Consider the following 22,534-nt stretch of genomic DNA (forward strand, 5'->3'; position numbering starts at 1 on the left):
ACCATGAACTCCCTGTGGACTTGAGTTAATTTGGATTGCCATTCAGGTGACACTCCACCCAATCACCTATTCACTCATACAATGAGAAGCTTTAAGGTTTTACTTGTAAAAAGGCATGACTTCACTTTTTTTTGTTGTTCTCTCCAAAGTTTCATGCACTGAAGGAATTATGCAGAATCCTCCAATCCAACATCGGACTCTTTGTACAGAAAAGTCAGAGGAATGTAAATTGTGTTTGTCTGGTCAGTTCAGTGTCAGAAATCAATGGTAAATTTCAGCCATATTTCAATAGTTGCAATATTGTGATCTTGATAAATATTGATCATTAATTTCCAATTTCCATCATCTGATTTTAATACCCAAGACCTTCATGGTCTAAAATGTTTTGTTTTTGAAAAGAAAGCAATGTGGATCTAAAGTAGCTGCAGTGAACACCTGACCCCATGATGAGGCAAGTTAGGGAACTAATGTGGAATGAATGAAAATGTCTGAACTGAAATTATCATTTTATTTAAAGACATTGAAACAAGTCAACTGAAATCAGGCTTCAAGAAAAATCTCTTAATTTACATTTGTTTGATAAGCTGCATATTTGAAGAAGAAAGGTGGTCTATAACTAGACACCTTGGAAAGAACAGTGCTTCTGGCTCAGTGGTACTGTCCCTTCCTCTGAGCCAGAAGGCAGAGCCAACGTCCCATCTGTTTCAGGTGTGTCATAAAACATCTGAACAAGCTGATTGTAAATAACTACACCATGGCAAGACAATGGCACCATACTGAGGAAAATACAAACTACCTATATTTTAGGAACGTTTTGGCTGACAAAAGAAAACCGAGATGTAACATTAAATTCAAGAAGATTCTTTTACTCAGTTTCCTTCTTGAAATCTCAAAAGCTAGCACTAGTCATGAAACAAATCATAGAAATACTCATTCAACTATAACTCAAAGATTCTACAAATTTTAGTACTGCAGAGGATACAAAACATCAACTAAGAAGGCATGGTCTCGGTTTCAACAGTTATAACTCAGACTCCAAGAACGTGTAAAACAGCGTATTATTTTTATACCATTTTGTGCTATGCACTTAGTTTTAAACTTTGTTTCCATGTTTGATGTCATATCTCCTTCTCAGGGTAGTAATAATATTTGTCTTTCGTTCACTCAAGAAAACCATGTATTTGTCTACTTCATTTTCACTAGTACCACATTTTAATTGAAATGTGATACACCTGCATGCTACAAATAAAAATCTTTGTTACGACCAACCAAGTAGTTTAAAAAGAGAGGTACTGATTCATACCTCCATACCTTTTGTAACAATCTGAAGTGTTCAAAGAGTATATTTAGAGTTTGCCTTTCCTATATATGAAGTTTTTAAAATAAAAAGTAGTAAAGATACATTTAGCTCCTGTTTTTATTGGTGTACTACATAAAGTACATACGGCAACATTCAATTTCTGGTTTGATTTGAAGATCAAAAATTATAAGAGTTCTGATCATCTGAAAATTCTGTTCTGTTACTTTCCAGGCGTAACATTACAAAAATATGTATTCAAGTGCTGGTGGCTTTAAACACCCTGTGGTCTCTGAGGTAGGCAGAGGTTGTAAGGTTCCATTGGATCCCAGAAATCATCATCTTTCCATTCAATAGCCTGAAATACAAATAACATGGGAACTTAAAACAAAAGCAAATTCGCACAGTTGAAACATATTTATAAAATATGTTTTTTGTAACTGAACCAGCAATTGGAATAGAAGCTTCAGGCTTGTCACATGACTGTGCAGCCTTGACATTTTCACACAGCAGTTTGAAGAGGGAGATGGAATGTGGAAAGAGAAGGCACTTGGGCATTCAACCTTGGGGTGAACGTCACAAATTCTTCCAATAACTGGATCTCTGAACATTTGACCAATCCATAACTGTTCAAATATGTCAATCAGACTGCACAGAAGAGGTCCTTTAGCCCATCGAATCTATGCCGACCCATCTACACTAATTCCACTTTTCAGCCCTCAGCCCGTGGTCTTGAATGTTAAAAGACATTTCAAGTGCTCCCCCACATTTTTTTTTAAAAGGTTGAGGTTTCCTGCCACTACACTCCAGGCAGCGTATACCAGATTCCCAACACTTTCGGGTGAAAATATCTTGCCTCAAATCCCAGCAAACCCTCTGTCCTTCAGCTTAAAATTTTGTATTTTTATTTGTGACCCTTCAAGTCTACAACTTTCTCCTCAGTTTTCTCTTTAAACTTGCTGGGTTTTTAAAATACGATTAGTTGCAACATTTGAACTTCCTAGATTTGCAGGACTGACTGCTGTCTCACTGGCTTAAATTGAAGGGTAACAAGTCTTTTCCAAACCCATGCTTACAATGTTCAAATGTTACAACCAATGAAGTATGTACATGAAAGCATAAATAAAGAACCGGCCAAAACCTCCAAAGCCTGGCCTGGTCTTTGGGCCTTGTTTTGGACATCCTTTACTTGACAGTTCAGTGTACAGATACAAGAGTTAATTAGGAAATCAAATCAGATTCAAGACAATCAACCTCATACAATAATTATTTGGACACTTCACAGCTGTTGCCAGAGGTGCTGAATATTTCTAGAATTTTCAGTTTTCAAATCAGACTTCTAGCAACTGCAATATTTTGCTTTCAGATATGGCAGCAGAACCAGATAGCTTTCATGTGGAAAAATTAAATTTTGAATGAAAGACAATGTATGTTACTTCTGTTTGGTGCATGACCATGAGTATTTTCAGCATTTTCTCTTTTTCAGACTCTGAATAAAACCCGGCAAGTGGAGATGATGAACTAATCAAAGCTATTCTAATTCTAAAGAAAATGTTCTGTGACAAGTGTATAAAATTACTAGCTACGTAAAGCAGTATTTTTCATTTTAACAAAATAATGTAATGTTAAAGTGTGAATTAACACTCTCTTGGTTAGGAATGGGTATGTAAATCATTTGAAAATTGTGCTTGTTTCTCAGATGGAACTCATTTAAGGCATTAAGGTAAAATAAAATTTGAATTGATAGATCATTTCAGCATTACCAAAATACTTAATATCATCATTGGCACCTAATTTGCTTTCCATTGAAATTGCAGTTTAAAGTTTACAGTTAGAAAAATATTTTGTGCTGCTGGTTTTCCTGTATATACCTTATCAATTACGCTGGCCCAGTCATCCTCTCCTGTATAATGTGCATCTAAGACAAGGAATTTTACTGCTCCAGTTTCTTCATTCCATGCCACTCCCAGAAGAGTATGAGCTAGAGGTTCACCACCTGTTTTGTGAAGCAATAACGACAACAAAGTCTAAAAAGACATTAAGGAATCAACACTGAAATGTAGGACTGCACATACCAAAATATTTTGTTCTGCATTTAAGGACAGTGTAGATATATTCTTAAATTTAAAACATATGACTGATTAAAAATAACAACCTGTTATGAAAAGTTAGAAATCATAAAACATAAATTCAGCTCTTTGTCAAGGCTACTTTAAATAATTAGTCATGTCTTGTTTTATAAGTTACTTGACACACTTGTTTTGCAGTATTCAAATAAAAGTTTAGAAGTAATGAAAATTTAACAAAGAAATCACAAACTTACCAACCATGACTGGAGTACCTTGCACCTCAAAATGTTCTGCAAGTTCCCTTGCTGCCAAAGCTAACTCAGAGCCTGCCCTGCAAAAGTTCAAAATTTCATTTTAGTTTCACTAATCGTTTTCTTTTCACAAACTATTGGAAGTACTTATAGTCTGCTTTTACGTTCCTTGTAAGTTTACTCTCACATGCTATTTATCCCCACTTAAACCACCTCAGGATCTTACTTTGCTGAATTATTAACTACTCCAATCCTTTGACTTGCTACTTATTAAAGACAGAAACTAGGAACAGGATTTGAGCCTGTTCTGCCATGCAATGTGATCTTCTATGTCCAAGCATGTTTCTGCTCTCTCTCCATACCATTTGATGCCATTAATATCTTACAAGAATGTCAATCTCTTCTTGAACATACTCAGTGATTTGGACTCTGCAGCCTTCTGTGGTAGTGAATTCTATAGAATTACCACCTTCTAAGTATAGAAATGTCCCTTTATCTCAGTCCTAAATGATCTGTGTGTGGCAACTGTCTTTCTAATAACTTCATTTGACTCTTCGATGTTGGATGTAATAATATGCTTATGTTATTTTGTTGGTCAGGGTTGGACCATATTTACTACTGTATTTTTACGCCAGAAAGAATTATATAACTGCTATAATGCATGCATTGGTTCCTTGACTGAGCTCGGTCCGCATTTGTTATTTCTGGTGTTGATATAGTTTATCCTTATTATTGTTCTACATGGTAATTCAATACAATGGAGTGGCATGTTAGATTATTTTAGAGAACAGTTGGAATGTTGTTGCTGTACATCTGGCATCACATCTAGTCAGGCGAGAGGACGCTATCGTGTACTCTCTGTAAAATTCAACAGTGAGTCACGTGAGCTTTCTTGATAATCCAGTAATTTCATGACCATATTGCTATCCTGGCATTTTTCTCTCTTTTGAGACCTATTTGATGCTGTCTCCTCAGCTTCCACGGTGAGATTTTAACTATACTTTCTTGATCATTAGCTCAGACCTCTGTATTAATATTACTACAACATAACACACTGCAATAAGCTGATTTTTTTACAAAGACTGAAGATCAAATAATAAGGTTCATTTGTAGTCACTGGAAAGTTCAAAATAAGTTGAAAAAAATGACCATAAAATACAAGGACAACTGGCTATGCGATCTGATTATAGAAACCCCAATTCAGCAAAAGCTTTCAGTGCTAATCATAAAAATATTAAATGATAATACATTTAAGGCAAATCTGATGAGTCAAATAAAGAGCATGTAATTATAAATATGAAAAGTAAGTTGATAGAAAAGTTTACTTATAGACTTTCTTACCGAATGTTCATGATCGTTGAAGTAATCCCAAACGAATTTAATACTGACCGGATTTCAAAAGACCCAATCCAATCCGTTGATCCTACAATACTAGGGCCTTTATCTCCAGCAGTTACTAATATCTAATAATACAAATGTTAAGCAGTAAACTAAATGGCAATTTTTGAAAGAGATATAAACAATTTAGCAGAAAATATACAACTGAGAATTAGATTTGGCTATCATTAGTATTTTACTTTGCTGATTGGATATAAACTAAAAGAATTAGTGGTTTGGCCTCTATTTACTCTGTGAAGAACTGCACCTATCACAATCCAAGTCTGATCAAGTACAAAGATGTGAAAGCATCACATGACCTTGAATATGCCATATCACAAAAAACAAGAGCAGTTAATTTATTCCCCAAGAGGGATAAAATAAATAGTTCCAATAAGATAATGCTGATTAAGTTGATGTCACCTGCTAGTTGAAGATCAAAAAAGATCGAAAATCTACCAATCCTTTTTTTTGTTTTTACATACTATTTGCACTAATGGAGTTGTTTGGATAGGGGAAAGTGAGAACATGTTTGTTTCTGAATAGATCAGCTCACTAGATGTGACAGCTTTCTTAAAAAAAATTCATTTGTGGGATGTGGGCATCACTGACTAGGCCAGTATTTATTGTCCATCCCTATTTGCCATTGAGAAGGCAGTGGTGAACTGCCCTCTTGAACCAGTGCAGTCCACCTGCTGAGGGTTGACCCGCAATGCTATTAGGGAGGGAATGCCAGGATTTTAACCCAACCACAATTTCCAAGTCAGAATAGTGAGTGGCTTGGAAGCGAACTTGAAAGTGTTGATGTTCCCTTGTATCTGCTGCCCTTGTCCTCTCGATATAAATTATCATTGGTCTGGAAGGTGCTGTCTGAGGAACTTTGACGAATTTCAGCCAAGATCTTAGCGAATGGCAGAGCAAGCTCAAGGGACGAATGGCCTACTCCTCTTTCAATGTTTTAAGTCTTAAGAGCACCACTTTCCAATATTAGAAAGTATCTATCACCTATAAGTACAAAGGCATGAGAACATCCTACCTCCAAGTTCTCCTCCAATTCATACACCAACCTGACTCGGAAGAATATTGTTGTTCCAAATCTTGAAACTACCTTTAAGTGCAATATTATGATCCCAGCTGATGGTAATACTGGACAAGTCAGATTCAAGAGTGAAACTTTACTCAAAACTGTTTTAAGTTTTATAGTTTGGTTTTTCAGTCAGTGAACAGAGACACATGAAACTTATGTACTTTCAACAAAAGATCACTAACCACTGTGCCACCGTGCCGGTGGGCGGCACGGTGGCACAGTGCTTAGCACTGCTGCCTCACAGCGCCTGAAGACCCGGGTTCAATTCCCGACTCAGGCGACTGACTGTGTGGAGTTTGCACGTTCTCCCCGTGTCTGCGTGGGTTTCCTCCGGGTGCTCCGGTTTCCTCCCACAGTCCAAAGATGTGCGGGTCAGGTGAATTGGCCATGCTAAAATTGCCCGTAGTGTTAGGTAAGGGGTAATGTAGGGGTATGGGTGGGTTTCGCTTCGGCGGGTCGGTGTGGACTTGTTGGGCCGAAGGGCCTGTTTCCACACTGTAAGTCTAATCTAATCTAATCAAAAGAAAAAAAAGTGCTGAATAAGTCAATTTAGAAACTTATTAACATAGACAGCAACAAAACAGTCAATCGTTTTCCAAGTAATATTTTTACGGTCACTCGGTGAAATATCTACTCTTTTAATTCCTAACTCAATTGACTAGGTTACAGGTGTTTCCTTTTGGACTTACTGTCCATTCACGATAAGTGATTCTCTCCTTTATTGCTTTTCCCAGAGACAAAACGACAGACTAACACACTGACTCTTTCCACTGAATTTAAAAAGAAATATACAATCTTTTACAGCTCTTTTCCGTGAAAACTCGATTCTGGTCTCTGAGCATCTGTTTTTTCTGTAGTTGCACAAATTGCACTACATAAATATTTCATTGATTAACTTCACATGTACCTTGCTTGTCATTTAAGCCACATTCTTTCTTAGTAATTATTTTGAACTCACTAGTCAAAAATGACTTCTTCAAAAACATCAGCTCCACATAATTTAAAATTAAAGTCAATTTTCCCCTAATTTAGAATCCAATTTCCCAAATACTACTACAACCAAAAAGGCAGCTTACCACTTGAAAAAATAGTGGAATTGTGTATACGGTTCTGGAATCCACATTATAGGAGGTATATGACAGTACTGATGTTGTCCGGGCTGGACAGTTTTAATTATGAAGATTGGATAAACTGGGATTGTTTACCTTAGAGAAGGTGGAAAGGGGTCATGACACATGAGGAAAAGCTTTTCCGCCTAGAGGATGGTGGGAACCTGGAACTCACCTAGTAGATTGATAGAGGCAGAAGCCCTCATATCATTTAAGAAGTATTTAGATGTGCACTTGTGATGTAAAAGAATACAAGTCCCTGGACTCAGTGTTGAAAAATAGGAATAATAGTTTTTTTTCGGTGGGCCCAGGGGCTGAAGGACTTGTTTCTGTACTGTGAGATCTCTATGACTCTATTAGGAGTAGGTAATAAGTGCTGGTTTAGCCAGTGACACCCACACCCCATGAATGAACAAAGGAGAAACAAAAATATTTTGTCCTTTAGGACTCAGCCAGCTCACAAGCAATAGTGGTGTTAGTGAATCACTCTTGATGATGGACTTCAAAAGCTCTCAACTCAGAGAAAACTCTGCCTTTGCCACCCTCAGAGCTTTTTGTAATTTGTCTTAACACGCAGATGTACTGGTGCACAAGGTGAGGTGGTTGTAGTAGATGATAGCCATCAAGAAATTTCTCGTCCATCTTTGAATTGATGAGCCTTCATGAGATCCACAATGTCAAAGACTTACAGAGCAACTATCTCCTGTTCGTACATCATTGTGTCACTTCTGGTAGGTCGTCCAAAGGGATAACAAATACCGAGGAATGGTGATGGTGGTGTCTGGAATATTGTCTGTAATATATTATTGAAGGAGTAGAATATATCAAATTGTTGCTATGGAACAGCTCTCCCAATTTTGGGACAAGCCCTGATGTTAAGAAGGTGAATTTTGTAGAGTAAATCAGGTTGAGTTTGCTGTTGTTGGTCTTGGTACCTAGGTCAATACCAGTTGATTTATTTGATATCATTCCTTTTTTTGACTTTGTAGCTGTTTATATAACTTTTAAGAATTGCTTTTAAGAAGCAATTCACATATCTCTGGATGTGGAGTCACATCTCAGCCAGCCAGGAAGGCGATAGATATTCTTCCCTAAGAGGGCATTATGTTATAATGACATAATACAGACTTTTAAATATTCAAAATCCCAACAAATACTTAAAACCTCAGATGTAGCTTATGAAAAAAAGTTAAAAATGAGTTGTGGCATTTTAAAATGGCCATCAAAGTCCCCTGATCTGAAACAGCCAGGGATTCAAAGTATATTTCTAAATAATGTGGTTAGAACTATGTGCCTCACCCTGAAAAGGGTGTCTAAGGCATAATTACCTGGATATTAAAATTCATCATATGAAATATATAGCTCACAATGAGACCCTTCAAATGTCTTTGTGGATGAAACCTCTCGATTGAATCTGAACAAGGAGGTGGCTTGAAAATCACTTAACTATATCAAAGAATAATAAAAGAATTTCTAACAATGTATAAATCCAACTTTTCGTGAAGGACAATTGTGGCCAGCATCAGACATGAAATATTGAACATTTCCTTGTGAGAAGTCATGATTCCAAGTTTGAGGTTTTTGTTGTCAGAGCAGTGTTGGTGATTTGCCAATTTGTTGGTGATTGCGATCCAATCACTTAGATGATTAGACGCAGTACTGGCAGGAGTAAATGTTACAGTTACTGGATAGGTGGCATTCTTCTGTCTAGTGGTGAACTTCCTGAGTATTGTGGGAGCTGCATGCCTTCCTATTGCCTTGTATTTTGTCCTTAACTTTCCAAATCTCACTTCACTACTTGGTTTAAAGAGTACTCCACAGCTCCAGTTTTCCAATCTGCCAGGATACAAATCATATAGCAAACAAATTCTTCTTTGAAATTAAAATTATTACTGTGCTGTCTTTTGTGGCTACTGAAAAAAATAAACATTTCAATGAAAATATGTGACATAAAATAATGCTTTTCTAAGATTCCTGTTGAACAGCTCCCAAAAGCATAGAAAAAGATAAAGATATTGATAACTCAAAGACTACTCAAACCTTTTGGATCTTCTCATGTGTTGGTATAGGTACATTGATGTACCCCTGATGGTTGTACCAGGATAAAATGGTTTGTAAAGTACGGTATGCACAACCCCATCCACCATCATTTATGTCATCCTGCAAGTAGTGATGAAAGGTGTATGATCCATACACAACAAAAACCTTTTGGAAAGCAAATAAAAAGCATCTGTAAACTCAAACATTGAAATTGCAGATTCTATAGTTATGATTTGATACAGTACCATAAAAGTATTTGTAACAGCAAATGGCTACTTTACGAAAAGCACATATAATATTGTGAATTCTGTGCTGTACCTGGAAATCATCAGAGCTTGGTGATGGGATATATTTGTGTATTGTCTTCAGATATTTATTCGATAAATCATCATTTGGAAAACTATAAGCCATAGAACGGCGCAAATAGGGTTTATCTTGTAGACTAAATTTGTGATGTAGCTCCTGTATACAGCAAAAAAAGTGAACATTTTAATCTGATTACTTCATAGAAACTTTGCCACTTCAGATAATAAGTATCAATGTTCGGAAGGATCTAATTTTCACAATATGTTTTTCAATTCATCAAGGTTCACTTCGTTAATGTAGCAGAGAAGTCTTGTTTCAATTGGAAAGAAATCTGGTTAGACTGTACCCGACATACTGTGCAGAGTTTTGGTTCCCTTTCCTAAGAAAGTATATACACTTCATATAGAAAGAATGCAGTGGAATTTCATCAGGTTGATTGCAATGATAATGGGATAGTGCGGAGAAATTGAGGAGACGGAGCTTCCATCACTGGAGATTAGAAGAATCAGAGGCAAGCTCATAAAAACATACAACATGCTTAAAAGGTATGATCCAAAAAATATGTTTATCCTCACTGAGGTGTAGAAACAGGTAACACATTCTCAGAATAAAAGGCAAGCTATTTAGGACTGAGATGAGGACGAATGTCTTCACTAAATCTCTGGAATATCCAAGAGGACTATGGAATTGTCTGGCTACAGAATATGGTTATACTATTGCCCATCTGTAGCCCTTGGTATAAATTTGTCATTAAGTTCTAGACAGGGAATGATAAATTCCTAGATACTATTGAGATCAAGTAATTGAGGGAGCACCGACACCAAATGGACCACAATGGTTCAAGAAGACAGCTCACTGTCACCTTCTGAAGGGCATTTAGGGATGAGCAATAAATGCTGGCACAGCTGGAGAAGCCCACATCCCAGAATGAGTTTTTAAAAATAGGGATAGCACAGAAATAGAATGAGGTAGACGATGAGCCATAAACTAAAATGGTGGAGCAGGTTCAAGGGGGTTGATGGCCTGTTCTTGCTCCTATGTTCCCATGATCCTGTCTGCTTGCACTCAAAGTTAATTGTGCTGCTTACTCTAACAAATCTATACATCTAGCAGCTACTAGGGCAGCTGCACTATAGATTACGAAAACTTTAAAATTATTGTCATTTCTCGAAGTGAACAATCTAGGGCGGCACGGTGGCTCAGTGGTTATCGCCAGGAACCCGGATTCAATTCCTGCCTCAGGCAACTTTCTGTGTGGAGTTTGCACATTCTCCCCATGCTGCGTGGGTTTCGTCCGCAAGCTCGGTTTCCCCCACAGTTCAAAAATGTGCAGGTTAGGTGAATTGGCCACGTTAGATTGCCCATAGTGTTAGGTACTTTAGTCAGAGGGGAATGGGTCTGGGTGGGTTGCTCTTCGGAGGACTTGTTGAGTCGAAGGGCCTGTTTCCACACTGTAGGGAATCTAATCTAATCTAGATTGCAGTTCACTTTGCCCTCTTCCTTGGTTGGAATATCCTTTTACTCCCAAATATCTGAAATGGACAACAATCAGAAAACAAAGCAATTCCAATTAGTTAATTAGTATGTGTCTTTATAAATGGCTCAAGTGTCAACTTGTTTCTAATGTATAGAGGGGAAAGATAACTTCTATTATAATATTCAGTTGCATGGATACAACTTTTAACATGTTATCGGTGTTATGATAATATAAAATATGGCCATAATGTCAGAAACAAAGAAAGTTTAGGTTAATAAGCTCCTCATTTTTGTTCAATGAAATCACAGTTGATCTATAACTACCTTTGCCAATTTTCATACCTTTTATTAACAAATATCTATCAATCCAGTTTTAAAATTAACAAGTGTCCTAGAACCAACAGTTACTTATGAATAAGAGATTCAAACTTTCTTTCCAAATTTTCTATGTGTATGAAGTATTTCCTAATTTACTCCTGGGAGGGTTGGTTTTACATTTCATCTTCTGCCCCTTGATTCTCAACTCTCCAAGCAACACTATAGTTTTTCTCCATCTACCCTGTTTGTTCCCATTAATATTTGGTAACTTCAATTAAATCCCTTAACAGTCTAAGTTGAGTACAAATCTCAGTTTATAATTTCTGGTATCACACAGTCAAATCTACACTGCACTGCCTTAAACTTTGATTATTTGCTGTAGCTGTCTATAACATTTTAACAACCTCTCTACATATTCCCTAAAGTTTCTTTGGATCTCTCTTGCTGCTAGCTTTCTATTTAGAAAATACAAAGATCCACCCCATTTAAGTCTAATTTGGAAACCCTTATAGGTACACACACTGAGATCCATTTGCCACAATCTTGCCAAACCACTCGATCCATTAATATTTTGAACATTATTGAAAAATACACATTTTGATAAAGGTTTTAACCTTGCACTTACCTGGACATTTTGCATGAGTGTCAATTCAAGGGGAAAAATGATATTTATACTGCCAGAAAAGAATACTAATTACTTGGTAAATGGATTCTGATTGCTAGAGACAGTGTCATGAGGAATGCACATATTAATGCTGATTAACAGTTAACACCCATGCTTGCTTCAATTTATTACAACACAGATAGGATATTAACTGTCTGTGTTGTGATAAATATTTTTTCAAATACTTCATTGATCTGTATTCTTTCCCATTAACAAATTTGCTCAGATTTACTGTGAACAATCTTACTTTATAATCACTATCACCAGAATCTATAATATTAATAGCTATTTTTGTTTTACTCTTTTGAAACACAGCAATGAACTCAATCATATTATGATTGCCATTAGATATGTCTTCACATGGACATGGACTGTTCACTGTATACTTATTATTAAAATATTATATAATCTGCTATTGGTTCTAGGACCTATTGCTACAGGAAACTATACTGAAAAAGTAAATTTGGTATTTTTCTCACAAGATCCAAATTGCTAATCCAAAAATTAACAATCGTTTAAGTACCTAATTAAAACCAGTTGCCTTTGCTATGCACTTGTAATATCTGCTACCAGGGGGCTTATTCACAATTCCTATTAGTCTTAATGTTTTTCTACTTCTTAAAAGAGCCTAAAAACTCTGATGCCTTTCATCATATCCTCTCTTTTCATTTAAATTTAACATTATTTGAACCACTTGAGCTACATCTCTCTCACTACTGGTTTTGGTTTCCTTCCTGAACTTTATCATCTGTTTTATTCTGTTGCTAGGTCTTACCATCTGTCAACCAGATTTCAAAGATGATTACCATGTAGAACCTTTCAAGTTGAAATTGCATCTAAAATTCATTTGAAGTATTCCTTACATTGTGATGAATGAAGAGCGCTTATTGGGTTCCTACAACTCATGTGGTCTTTCTGTTCTGATTTTGTTTCTCCTATCACATTCTTACCCTCTTTATATCCACCTTACCAAATGTGGGAAAGACTAACAACACTTTGACCAAACCATTCTTCAATCCTCTGTACTGAAGGGAATATAAACTCATTGTATTCTAACTTTCCATAGCTTGCTATCAATCAAGTAGTAAAACTGTTCAGTCTGATAGTGTGAATCTAAAAAATAACTATTGCTCATGATGAAGAACTGAAATTGAAACAGAAAATGCTGAAAATCCTCTGTAGATCAGAGAAAAAAAGAGAGGTATTATTAATTGCTGTGTCCCTGTTTGGCTCAGGTCTAGCTACATCAAATCTGTCACTAAGTGCTGTCTCTGTTACAACTATCAGACATAACATCTTGTCACCAGTATCCTTCCTTACTCCCTGTCGAATAATTACATACCATTGATCACTGGGCAAAAATAAAATGGTGTCTATTGAGACACTGATGTTTTGTGGAAGCAGATGGATCTGATTCAAAAGTGTTTTGAGGTTTCATTATTTGAACAACTTATTTCCCAATGAAGAACAAAAAGGAAAGAAAAAAAAAGCTTTCAAAGTGATTTTGAGGCATGGGAAGTGCTTTCAGGAACACTACACAAAATCAGGTACTATTAAACATACTCAGAGGTATCATGAGATTTAACTTGGAAAACATGTTAACTCATAATTTTTATTCACAACCAACTAAAATCAGAACTGAAAAGACAAATTTGGATCATGAGGAATTATGGCACAGGAACAGACCATTCAGCCCATTGTGTCTGCACTGATTTTGCAGGTATTTCTGTTCAAATAGTCATACAATGCTGTCTGAAATGCCTCAACTGAATCTGCCTCCACCACACTTTCTGGTAGTGTATTCAAAGCCTGAATCACTTGTGAGAAAATGATTGACCACACCACTCAGGCTGCTTCTATTGTTCCAATTTTTAAAAAAAAATCCAAGGCCTGACAAGTTGTTTACACTCGTGGCTCTGGTAAACTGCTTGGTGCCTTAAAACCACAGTATCGTCACAGTTCATATTACAAAAGAGAAGGTGCTTGGGATCTTAAAACGCATAAAGGTAGATAAATCCCCAGGATCTGATCAGGTGTTTCCCAGAATTTTGTAGGAAGCTAAGGAAGAGATTGCTGGGCCCCTTGCTGAGATAATTGTATCATTGACAGCCATAGGTGAGGTGAAGAAAGAGTACAGGTTGGCTAATATAGTGCCATTATATTAAAACGTTGGTAAGGAAATGCCAGGGAACTGTAGACCAATGAGCTTTACATCAGTGGTTGGTTAAGTTGTCGGAAGGGATTCTGAAGGATAGGATTTACACGCATTTGAAAACAGAAGGAACTGATTGGGATAATCAACATGGCTTTGTGCATGGGAAATCGTGTCTCACTAACTTGAGTTTGTTGAAAAGGTGACAGAGAAGATTGATGAAGGCAGAGTAGTAGATATTGTCTATATGGACTTCAGCAAAGTATTCAACAAGGTTCCGCATGGTAGATTGGTTAGCAAGGTTAGATCACATTATTTCCGGGGGACTGCAGATGCTGGAGATCAGAGTCAAAGAATGCGGTGCTGGAAAAGCACAGACAGCCAGTCAGGCAGCATCCAAGGAGCAGGAGAGTTGACATTTCAAGCATAAGCTCTTCATCAGGAATGATCCGGGGGCCAGCCAGCCAATTGGATACAAAATTGGCCTTTAACCAGATGTGTGCCACAAAGATCAGTATTGGGTCCACTGCTTTCTGTCATTTATACAAATGATTTGCATGTGACTACAGGTGGCATAGTAAGTTTGCACGACACCAAAATAAGTAGTGCAGTGGACAGTGAAGAAGATTATCTCAGAGTACAACAGGACCTTGACTGGTTGAATCAATAGACTGAGGAGTGGCAAATGGATTTTAATTTAGGTAAATGTGAGGCATTTTTGGAAAGGCAAAGCAGGACAGAACTTATATAGTTAATGGTAGGGCCTGGGGATTGTTGTTGAACAAACAGACATAGGGGTGCAGATGCATAATTCCTTGGAAGTGGAGTTACAGGTAGACATGGCGATCAAGGCAGCATTTGGCACATTTACCTTTCACTGGTCATAAAATTGAGTCAGCAGTTGGGATGTCATGTTGAGGCTGTACAGAACATTGATGAGGCCACTTTTAGAATACTACAGACAATTCTGATTGTCCTTCTAGAAGAAAGATATTGTTAAACTTTAAAGGGTTATAAAAGATTTACAAGGATGTTGCTGGGATTGAAGGTTTGAGCTTTCTGGAGAGGCTGAATAGGCTCAGACTTTTTTCCCTGGAGTGTTGCAGGCTGATGGGTGGTCTTATAGAGGTTTATAAAATCACCTAGGAAAAATACCTTGGATATTCACGCTATCCATGTCCCGCATGAAGAGTCCAAAACTAGAGAACATAGGTTTAAAGATGAGTGTGGAAAAATTTAAAAGGGAACACAGGGGTAACATTTTTTATGCAGAGTGTTGTGTGTGTATGGAATGAGCTACCAGTGAAAGTGGTGGAGGTTGGTACTATAACAACATTTAAAAGGCATCTGAATAGGAAGGGTATAGGGAGGTATAGGCCAAATGCTGGCAAATGGGACTAAGTCAGATTGGAATGTCTGGTCAGTACAGACCAGTTAGACTGAATAGTCTGTTTCCATGCTGTATGACTCTATGTCTCTATAACAGTCTCAATTTCAAAGAATCGTTATGATGGAGAAGGATGTCATGTGGTCCATCATGCTCGTACTGGCTCTTCAAATGAGCATGATTATTTAGTGCCAACCTCATGCTTTATACACCCTTACCTTTGCATACCATTTCTATCCAAATAATCATCCAATGCTTTAGAAATGTAGAAAAGAGGAGTAGGCTATTTGGCACTTCATGGCTGATCATCAAACTCAGCAACCTATTCCTGCTTTATGTGCAACAGAACATAGAAAATAGGAGTAGTATGTCATTCAAATCTTTTGAAAGTCTCAATAGAACCTGCCTTAACTAGACTTCCAGGCAATGCATTCCATATCCCAACTACACATAGTATGAAAAAGGTTTCTTTCACAACATGCTTACTTTTTTTGCAGATCACTTTTTTAAATCTATGCCTCCTTCTTTCTATTTCTTTTATGAACAGGGCAGCTTATCATTATCGACCCTATCCAGCGCGTTGATAAATTTTGAAAACCGCTATAGAATTTTCTCTGACTTCTCTAAAGAAGAGCAGTACCAACTTATTCAATCTATCCTCATAGAAGTTTCTTATTCCTGGAACACCTATCGTAAATCACTTCTGCCCTCTCTCCAATACATTCACATCTTTCCTGTAATGTGGCACCCCATAATTGTACCTAGAACTCCAGTTAAGTCTAACAAGTGACTTACTATTGTGGTCCATACTCATATTAATAAAGCTGAGGATACAGTGTGCTTTTTAAATTGAACTCTCCACATAGCGTGCCACCCTTAATGAAAAGTGCACGTATACACTCAGGTCCCTTTGCTTCTGCATCTACTTTAAAATTGGAAACACTATTTTATATTATTTTTCATTGCTCTTAGTAAAGTGCATCACCTCACACTTCTCTGCACTGAACTTTATTTGCTACCTGTCCGTCCACTCCACCAACTTATCAATACCCTTTCAGAGCACTCCTCAATCTATCCTCAAATCTGAATTTGTCATCCAATAAATTGCTGCTTTAGTAGCTGATGAACAGACTTCATTAAAGTAAAAATTGACTGTATTCCAGTCCTACTTTTCGTAGTGGTTCCAGATCCTTTTCAGTGTATCCAGCAGGGTATATTACTGTCGTAAGAGCACTAGACTCTGGCAGTTCAAAGTGGAATGCTTGCGGAATTGGGACAGACTTTCCTTTTGTAAATCTCTGAATGCATTGGTCCATCTCATATAGCTGTGCAGAAACTGCTTTTACAAATTGCTCCTGCAGCCTGTCAAAAATATAATAAATAATTAAAAGCATGTTCTATATTACATACGGTGCACCTCTGAACAAAACAAAAACTATTGCAGATACAAAATTAAATAAAGTTGTAATTTAGCTTCACTGCTATCTGTCGCTTTCTCTTCAAACATTAGGAGAAAATAAAACCTTTACATTAAGTAAATTTGGAAACCATCGAATGTTTTCACTCAATGCAATCTGTAGCTTTGCAGTAGCAAATGTTCTTTCTAACATATTAAAAATCATCATAACTCATCAAAAATTCTCTGTGATAAAAACAGAAAATCTTAATGCAAAAAACACAAATGAAAATTTCAATTTAAAACTATTATTGGAATAGAGCTTGGCTCTATCAATGGAGAAATGTCAACAATTTCTGCAAACAAAAATGTTGTCAAAGCCTTTTGTCTTTTCACCAGGCCTTAAGCTAAAATGTCAACTCTCAGAAGGAGAAACTGAGGACTGCAGATGCTGGAGATCAGAGCTAAAAATGTGATGTTGGAAAAGCGTAGCAGGTCAGGCAGCATCCAAGGAGCAGGATATCGACGTTTCGGGCATGAGCCCTTCTTCAGGAATCTTTTCCAGCAACACATTTTCAACTCTCAGAAGGAACAATGATTTGTACAGCAATGAAAAAAGGGTGCTGCTGGTTGATTGGAGAGTCAATTGATTGGTTGAAACATTGTCATGAGAAATGCACCAGGGAATTACTGTCTGTAAATTAACAGAATGTACTCCGGTGTAAAAGCAAGAGATCTTTTCATTTAGAATTTATGGTATTTCAAATATATTAATTGACCCTTCTACTCCAGGCTCATGTACTACGTATGAGGTCAACACAATCCTCAGCAAATACACTTGCCTGTTTTTGACTTGTCCGGAAGAATACTAAGCATACAATTTCAGCACACAAATGACAAGATAACTAAAATTCTAGTGTTTCAATATGGCGGCAGACTGGCAGGGCTGTTGCGCACGTTTACCCAGGGTTCATCTGCTTTATTTTTTGTTCTTTTCTTTTGCTTTTTTTCTTTCATTGTTTTTTACTTTTTTTTTTCTCTTTTGTCCTTTGTATTTTCTGTGGCTGGTTGGTCAGCATCATCAGTGCGGCACTAAGAGCAGGCTGCATATGGAGTGGCGGATGTGACTTCTCCCAGCAATTGGAGTGGCCGCAACAGCAACAAGAACATTCATTTAGCATTTGGGGTTGGTGACAGCAGCAGCAAGGATGTCCTCCCAGTGTTCGGATACCAGTAGCAGCGGCAGTAAGAATATCCTCCAGGCATTTGGGACAGGCAGCAGAAGAACTCCTCCAGTGATCAGCAGCACACTGGTCTGGCAGCAGAGCCAGGGACTCTTACTGACAGTAGGCCTAGAGTCAGGGCTCTTGACCTGGCAACATGGTCAAAGACTTCTGGTTATTGGTGAGGCAGTGGCAGCAGCGGAGCTGGGGACTCGTGGTTGTGGGCAATTGTCCATTCAGTGGCCTCAGCGAAGTGGGCCCAGCAGCAAAGAGATGGTAACTCCTGCGCTAGTGGGTATCATGCAGACACCAGTGGGGCATGGAGGTCTCTCTTTCAGTTACTGGAGGCTAGGTACCGGTGTGGACTGGGTTGAAAAGACTCTGAACTTTTTATGAATTTATTTTTCTAATTTATTTCTATGATCTGTAAAACTGGACTTGTTATTTCTTTACTTTCTATACTCTTTTTTTCCTAAGAATTTATTCTTTAGAATCTGTACCTTGTACCTTTCAGCCTAAGATGGCACCGTTATGTGGCGACTTGTAAACCTTTCACTGTACTCATTTTAGTATGTGACAATAAAGCCAATTCAAGGAAATTCTGTTATGATTTGCATGTATGATTTGTGCATTTAAAATGTGAAGAAGTAACTAGTTGTCTTAAAGAGTTTTGTCTAAACGTGCACTTATGAAAAGATGTATGAATATTTGAATCATGTATCAGAACAATGATACTCAGAATGGAACAGGAAGGGACAGGCAGGAGAAGAAGCATAAAAGCTTTTTCTTATACAAGCATAAAAAGAGCAAATAGGAACAAAGGTCAAAATTAATGTCTCTTTACTTAACTGCATGTGTTATTCAGAGCTAAATAAATAATTTAATGGCACAACTAAAGGCTAATAGGGATGACCTATGCAAATTCATGATTGTTAGGAGGTCAAAGCTGCGAACTAAATATCCAGAGTCAACATGACCTCTCGAAGGCAAACGCAGCGAGGAAAAGCTGGTAGTGTCGCTTTGCCAGTATGAGATGGAGTAAATGTGAAAGGAAAAAATGATCGTGGATCAGATGAAGCAAAATCCATATGAATGGAAGTTATAAACAACCAAGAAGAATCACTGCTGGAGTAAAAGATAGGTCCCCAAACAGTAACTGTTCTGTAGAACACAGAATCAATTAAGAGATAATATAGGCATGTTGAAAAGGTAATAAATCAATTATAATCTTCTTGTAGATTGCAAAGATCAAATTGGCAGGGTACAGTGGTCAGCACTGTTACTTCACACCACCATGGATCCGGGTTCAATTCCAGCCTTGGGTGACTGTCACATTCACCCCGTATCCCCGTGGATTGCCATCCGGTACTCCGCTTTCCTCTCTTAATCCAAAGATTTTCAGGCTAGGTGGATTGGCAATCTAAACTGTCTATTGTCTATTGATGTACAGGCTAGCTGCCATTAGCCATGGTAAAACAGCATTACAGAGATAGGGTAAAGGGCTAGTTTTGGGTTGGATGCTGTTCAGAAGCTTGGCGCAGACTCAATGGGTTGAAAGGCCTCTTTCCACACGAGGGATTCTATGATTATAAATAGCAATGAGTTAAGAAATCAAAAGAGAGTATTTAAGCTGATTTCCTATGCTGTGGATCAAACTAGAGATCAGACTGTTTTGGATCTAGTAATGTTTATTAAGGCAGGTTTAATAAATGATCTCAAAGTAAAACATCCCTGAGGAATCAGTGACCATAACATGGTAGAATTTGGCACTCAGTACGACAGTGAGAAACTTGGGTCAGAAACAACTGTGCTAAATAATGGTAATTACATGGGAATAAGTGCAGAGTTGACTGGAATGGACTAGGAAAGGAGTTTAGCAGGAGAGGCAGTCAATGAACAGTGACAGATCTTTAAGAAAATATCTCATGACTCAGAGCAAATAAATACTCTATCATCCCAGAGGGTAGTGAGTCTGTGGAAATCTTTTACTATTGATGACATAAGTTGTTCAGTATATTTACAGCTGAGATGAACATATTTCTAATCACTAAGAGATTTAAGTGTTATGGGATAAGGCAAGAAAATTAATTTGAGGATTAAGAGATGAGCTATGATCAAATTGAATAGCAGTGAGGGTGCAATGAGCTTAATGGCTGACTTCTGCCATTAGTTATTTTGTTATATAGTATTTAAAAAAAATCAAATGCAACAAACTGCCTGTACTTTTCCACTCATACAGACATACTGTTATACAGCACAGAAACAGGCCTTTGGTCCAATTCGTCCATGCCAACCACATATCCTAAACTGATCTAGTTCCATTTGTTAGCATTTGGCTGATATCACTCTAAACATTTCCTGTTCACATGCCTATTCAAATGCCTTTTAAATGATATAACTACACTTGCTTTCTCTGGCAGCTTGGTCCATACACACACCACAGTCTGCAAAAATGTTGCCCCTCAGGGTCGCTATTAAACCTTTCCCCTCTCAGCTTAAGCCTTTTGGATTCCCTGTCCTTGGCTATTCACTCAATCCCCTCACAAATTTATAAACCTCAAAAGGTCACTCTTAAGCCTCCAATGCTCCATGGCAAAAAAGACCTAGCCTCTTCAGCCTCTCCCTATAGCTGAAACCTTCCAATCTCAGCAACATCCTTGTAAAGTAGTAGAAAGTGAGGACTGCAGATTCTGAAGATCAGAGTAGAGTGTGATGCTGGAAAAGCACAGCAAGTCATGCAGCATCTGAGGAGCAGGAGAATCAACATTTCGGGCATAAGCCCTTCATCAGGAATTCACCACACCACCAGTTTTGGTGTCATCTGCAAACTTACTAACAATACCTCCTATATTTACATCCAAATCATTTATATAAATGACGAAAAGCAGTGGATAGACCCAGCACCAACCTTGCTGCATATCACTAGTCACAACCCTTCAGTCCAAAAAACAATCCTCCATCACCACCCTGTCTCCTTTCTTCAAGCCAATTTTGTATCCAATTGGCTTGCTCCCCAGGATTCCATGTGACTTAACCTTGCCAACCAGTCTACCATGCAGAACTTTGTCGAATGCCTTGCTGAAGTCCATGTAGACAAAAAATGTTGCTCTGCCTTCATCAATCCTGTTTGCCACCTCTTCAAAAAACTCAGTCAAATAAGTTAGACACAATTTCCCATGCACAAAACCATGCTGACTATCCCTAATCACTCTTTGTCTTTCCAAATGCATTTAAACCCTGTCTGTCAGAACGCCCTCCAATAACCTACTCACTGGTGACATCAGGCTGTCTGATCTATGGTGGTCCTGGCTTTTCTTTACCACCTTTCTTAAATAATGGCACATTAACCATCCTCCAGTCTTCCAGCACCTCACCTGCAGCTGTCGATTATATAAATATCTCAGCAAAGGTCCCAGCAATTTATCCATCTTTATGAATTTTAATACGTACAGCATCCTCTCTTCTGTAATTTGATTCTAGTTTTCCAAGACATTAGCTATGTTCATAGATGAAATATCCTTCCAATAGCCAACCCAAGTCCCTTCAGGATTTTATATGAATCAATAAGATCAACTGAAGCTCCATAGGTTAAAGATCCAAATGTTCAATCTTTCTTTGTAAAATAACCAAATTTACAAAATCTCACTCATAACTTTCCTTCTGTCGAATTCCATATCCCCCTTTCAAAGCTCACAAATCCTTAGATATCAAATGCGTGGCTAGTCAGCCTCATCATCTTACTCCCTCCAAATGTCTTTCTGTGTCCTCAGTTTTTTATCTCAGTACTCTCTTCAGAGCTGGCCCAATATGTTTATACTGCCTTTGCCTGTCTGCCAAAATACATGACCTCATATTTCGTTTCATAGCTTTAGACTCTCGTTTTCTCATTTTTGAAGGCTTCCCATTTTTCAGCTGTCCCTTTACCTGCGAACATCTGCCCCCAATCAGCTTTTGAAAGTTCTGGCCTAATACTGTCAAAATTTGCCTTCCTCCAATTTAGAACATCAACTTTTAGATCTGGTCTATCCTTTTCTATCACTATTTTAAAACTAGTAGAATTATGGTCGCTGGCCCCAAAGTGCTCCCCCGCTGACACCTCAGTCACTTGCCCTGCCTTATTTCCCAAGAGTAGGTCAAGTTTTGCACCTTCTCTAGTAGGCACATCCACATACTGAAATCAGAAAATTTTCTTGTACACACTTAACAAACTTCTCTTCATCTAACACTATGGCAGTCCCAGTCCATGTTTGGAAAGTCAAAATCCCCTACTATAACCACCCTATTATTCTTACAGATAACTGAAATCTCCTTACAAATTCTCAACTTACTGCTGACTAGTAGGGGGTCTATAATACATCCCTTTCTTATTTCTCAGTTCCACC

At 37.7% G+C, this 22,534-nt stretch overlaps 1 protein-coding gene across 1 annotated transcript in view; it reads right to left on the reverse strand.

The window, feature by feature from the left end:
• Positions 1 to 494: 494 nt before the first annotated feature.
• The window catches only part of LOC132827005 (ufm1-specific protease 2-like), a 66,872-nt gene continuing 44,832 nt past the window's right edge, over positions 495 to 22,534 (reverse strand). Inside the window, exons 6-12 of the mRNA XM_060843341.1 lie at positions 16,703 to 16,895; positions 9,549 to 9,692; positions 9,231 to 9,395; positions 4,959 to 5,080; positions 3,621 to 3,697; positions 3,169 to 3,293; positions 495 to 1,655 (exon numbers count right to left, since the gene is read on the reverse strand). Of these exons, the coding sequence (XP_060699324.1) occupies positions 1,572 to 1,655; positions 3,169 to 3,293; positions 3,621 to 3,697; positions 4,959 to 5,080; positions 9,231 to 9,395; positions 9,549 to 9,692; positions 16,703 to 16,895 (910 nt within the window). The 3' untranslated portion in view covers positions 495 to 1,571. The remainder of the gene's footprint in view (positions 1,656 to 3,168; positions 3,294 to 3,620; positions 3,698 to 4,958; positions 5,081 to 9,230; positions 9,396 to 9,548; positions 9,693 to 16,702; positions 16,896 to 22,534) is intronic.

Source organism: Hemiscyllium ocellatum, chromosome 2, assembly GCF_020745735.1.
Source record: "Hemiscyllium ocellatum isolate sHemOce1 chromosome 2, sHemOce1.pat.X.cur, whole genome shotgun sequence".
NCBI lineage: Eukaryota > Metazoa > Chordata > Chondrichthyes > Orectolobiformes > Hemiscylliidae > Hemiscyllium > Hemiscyllium ocellatum.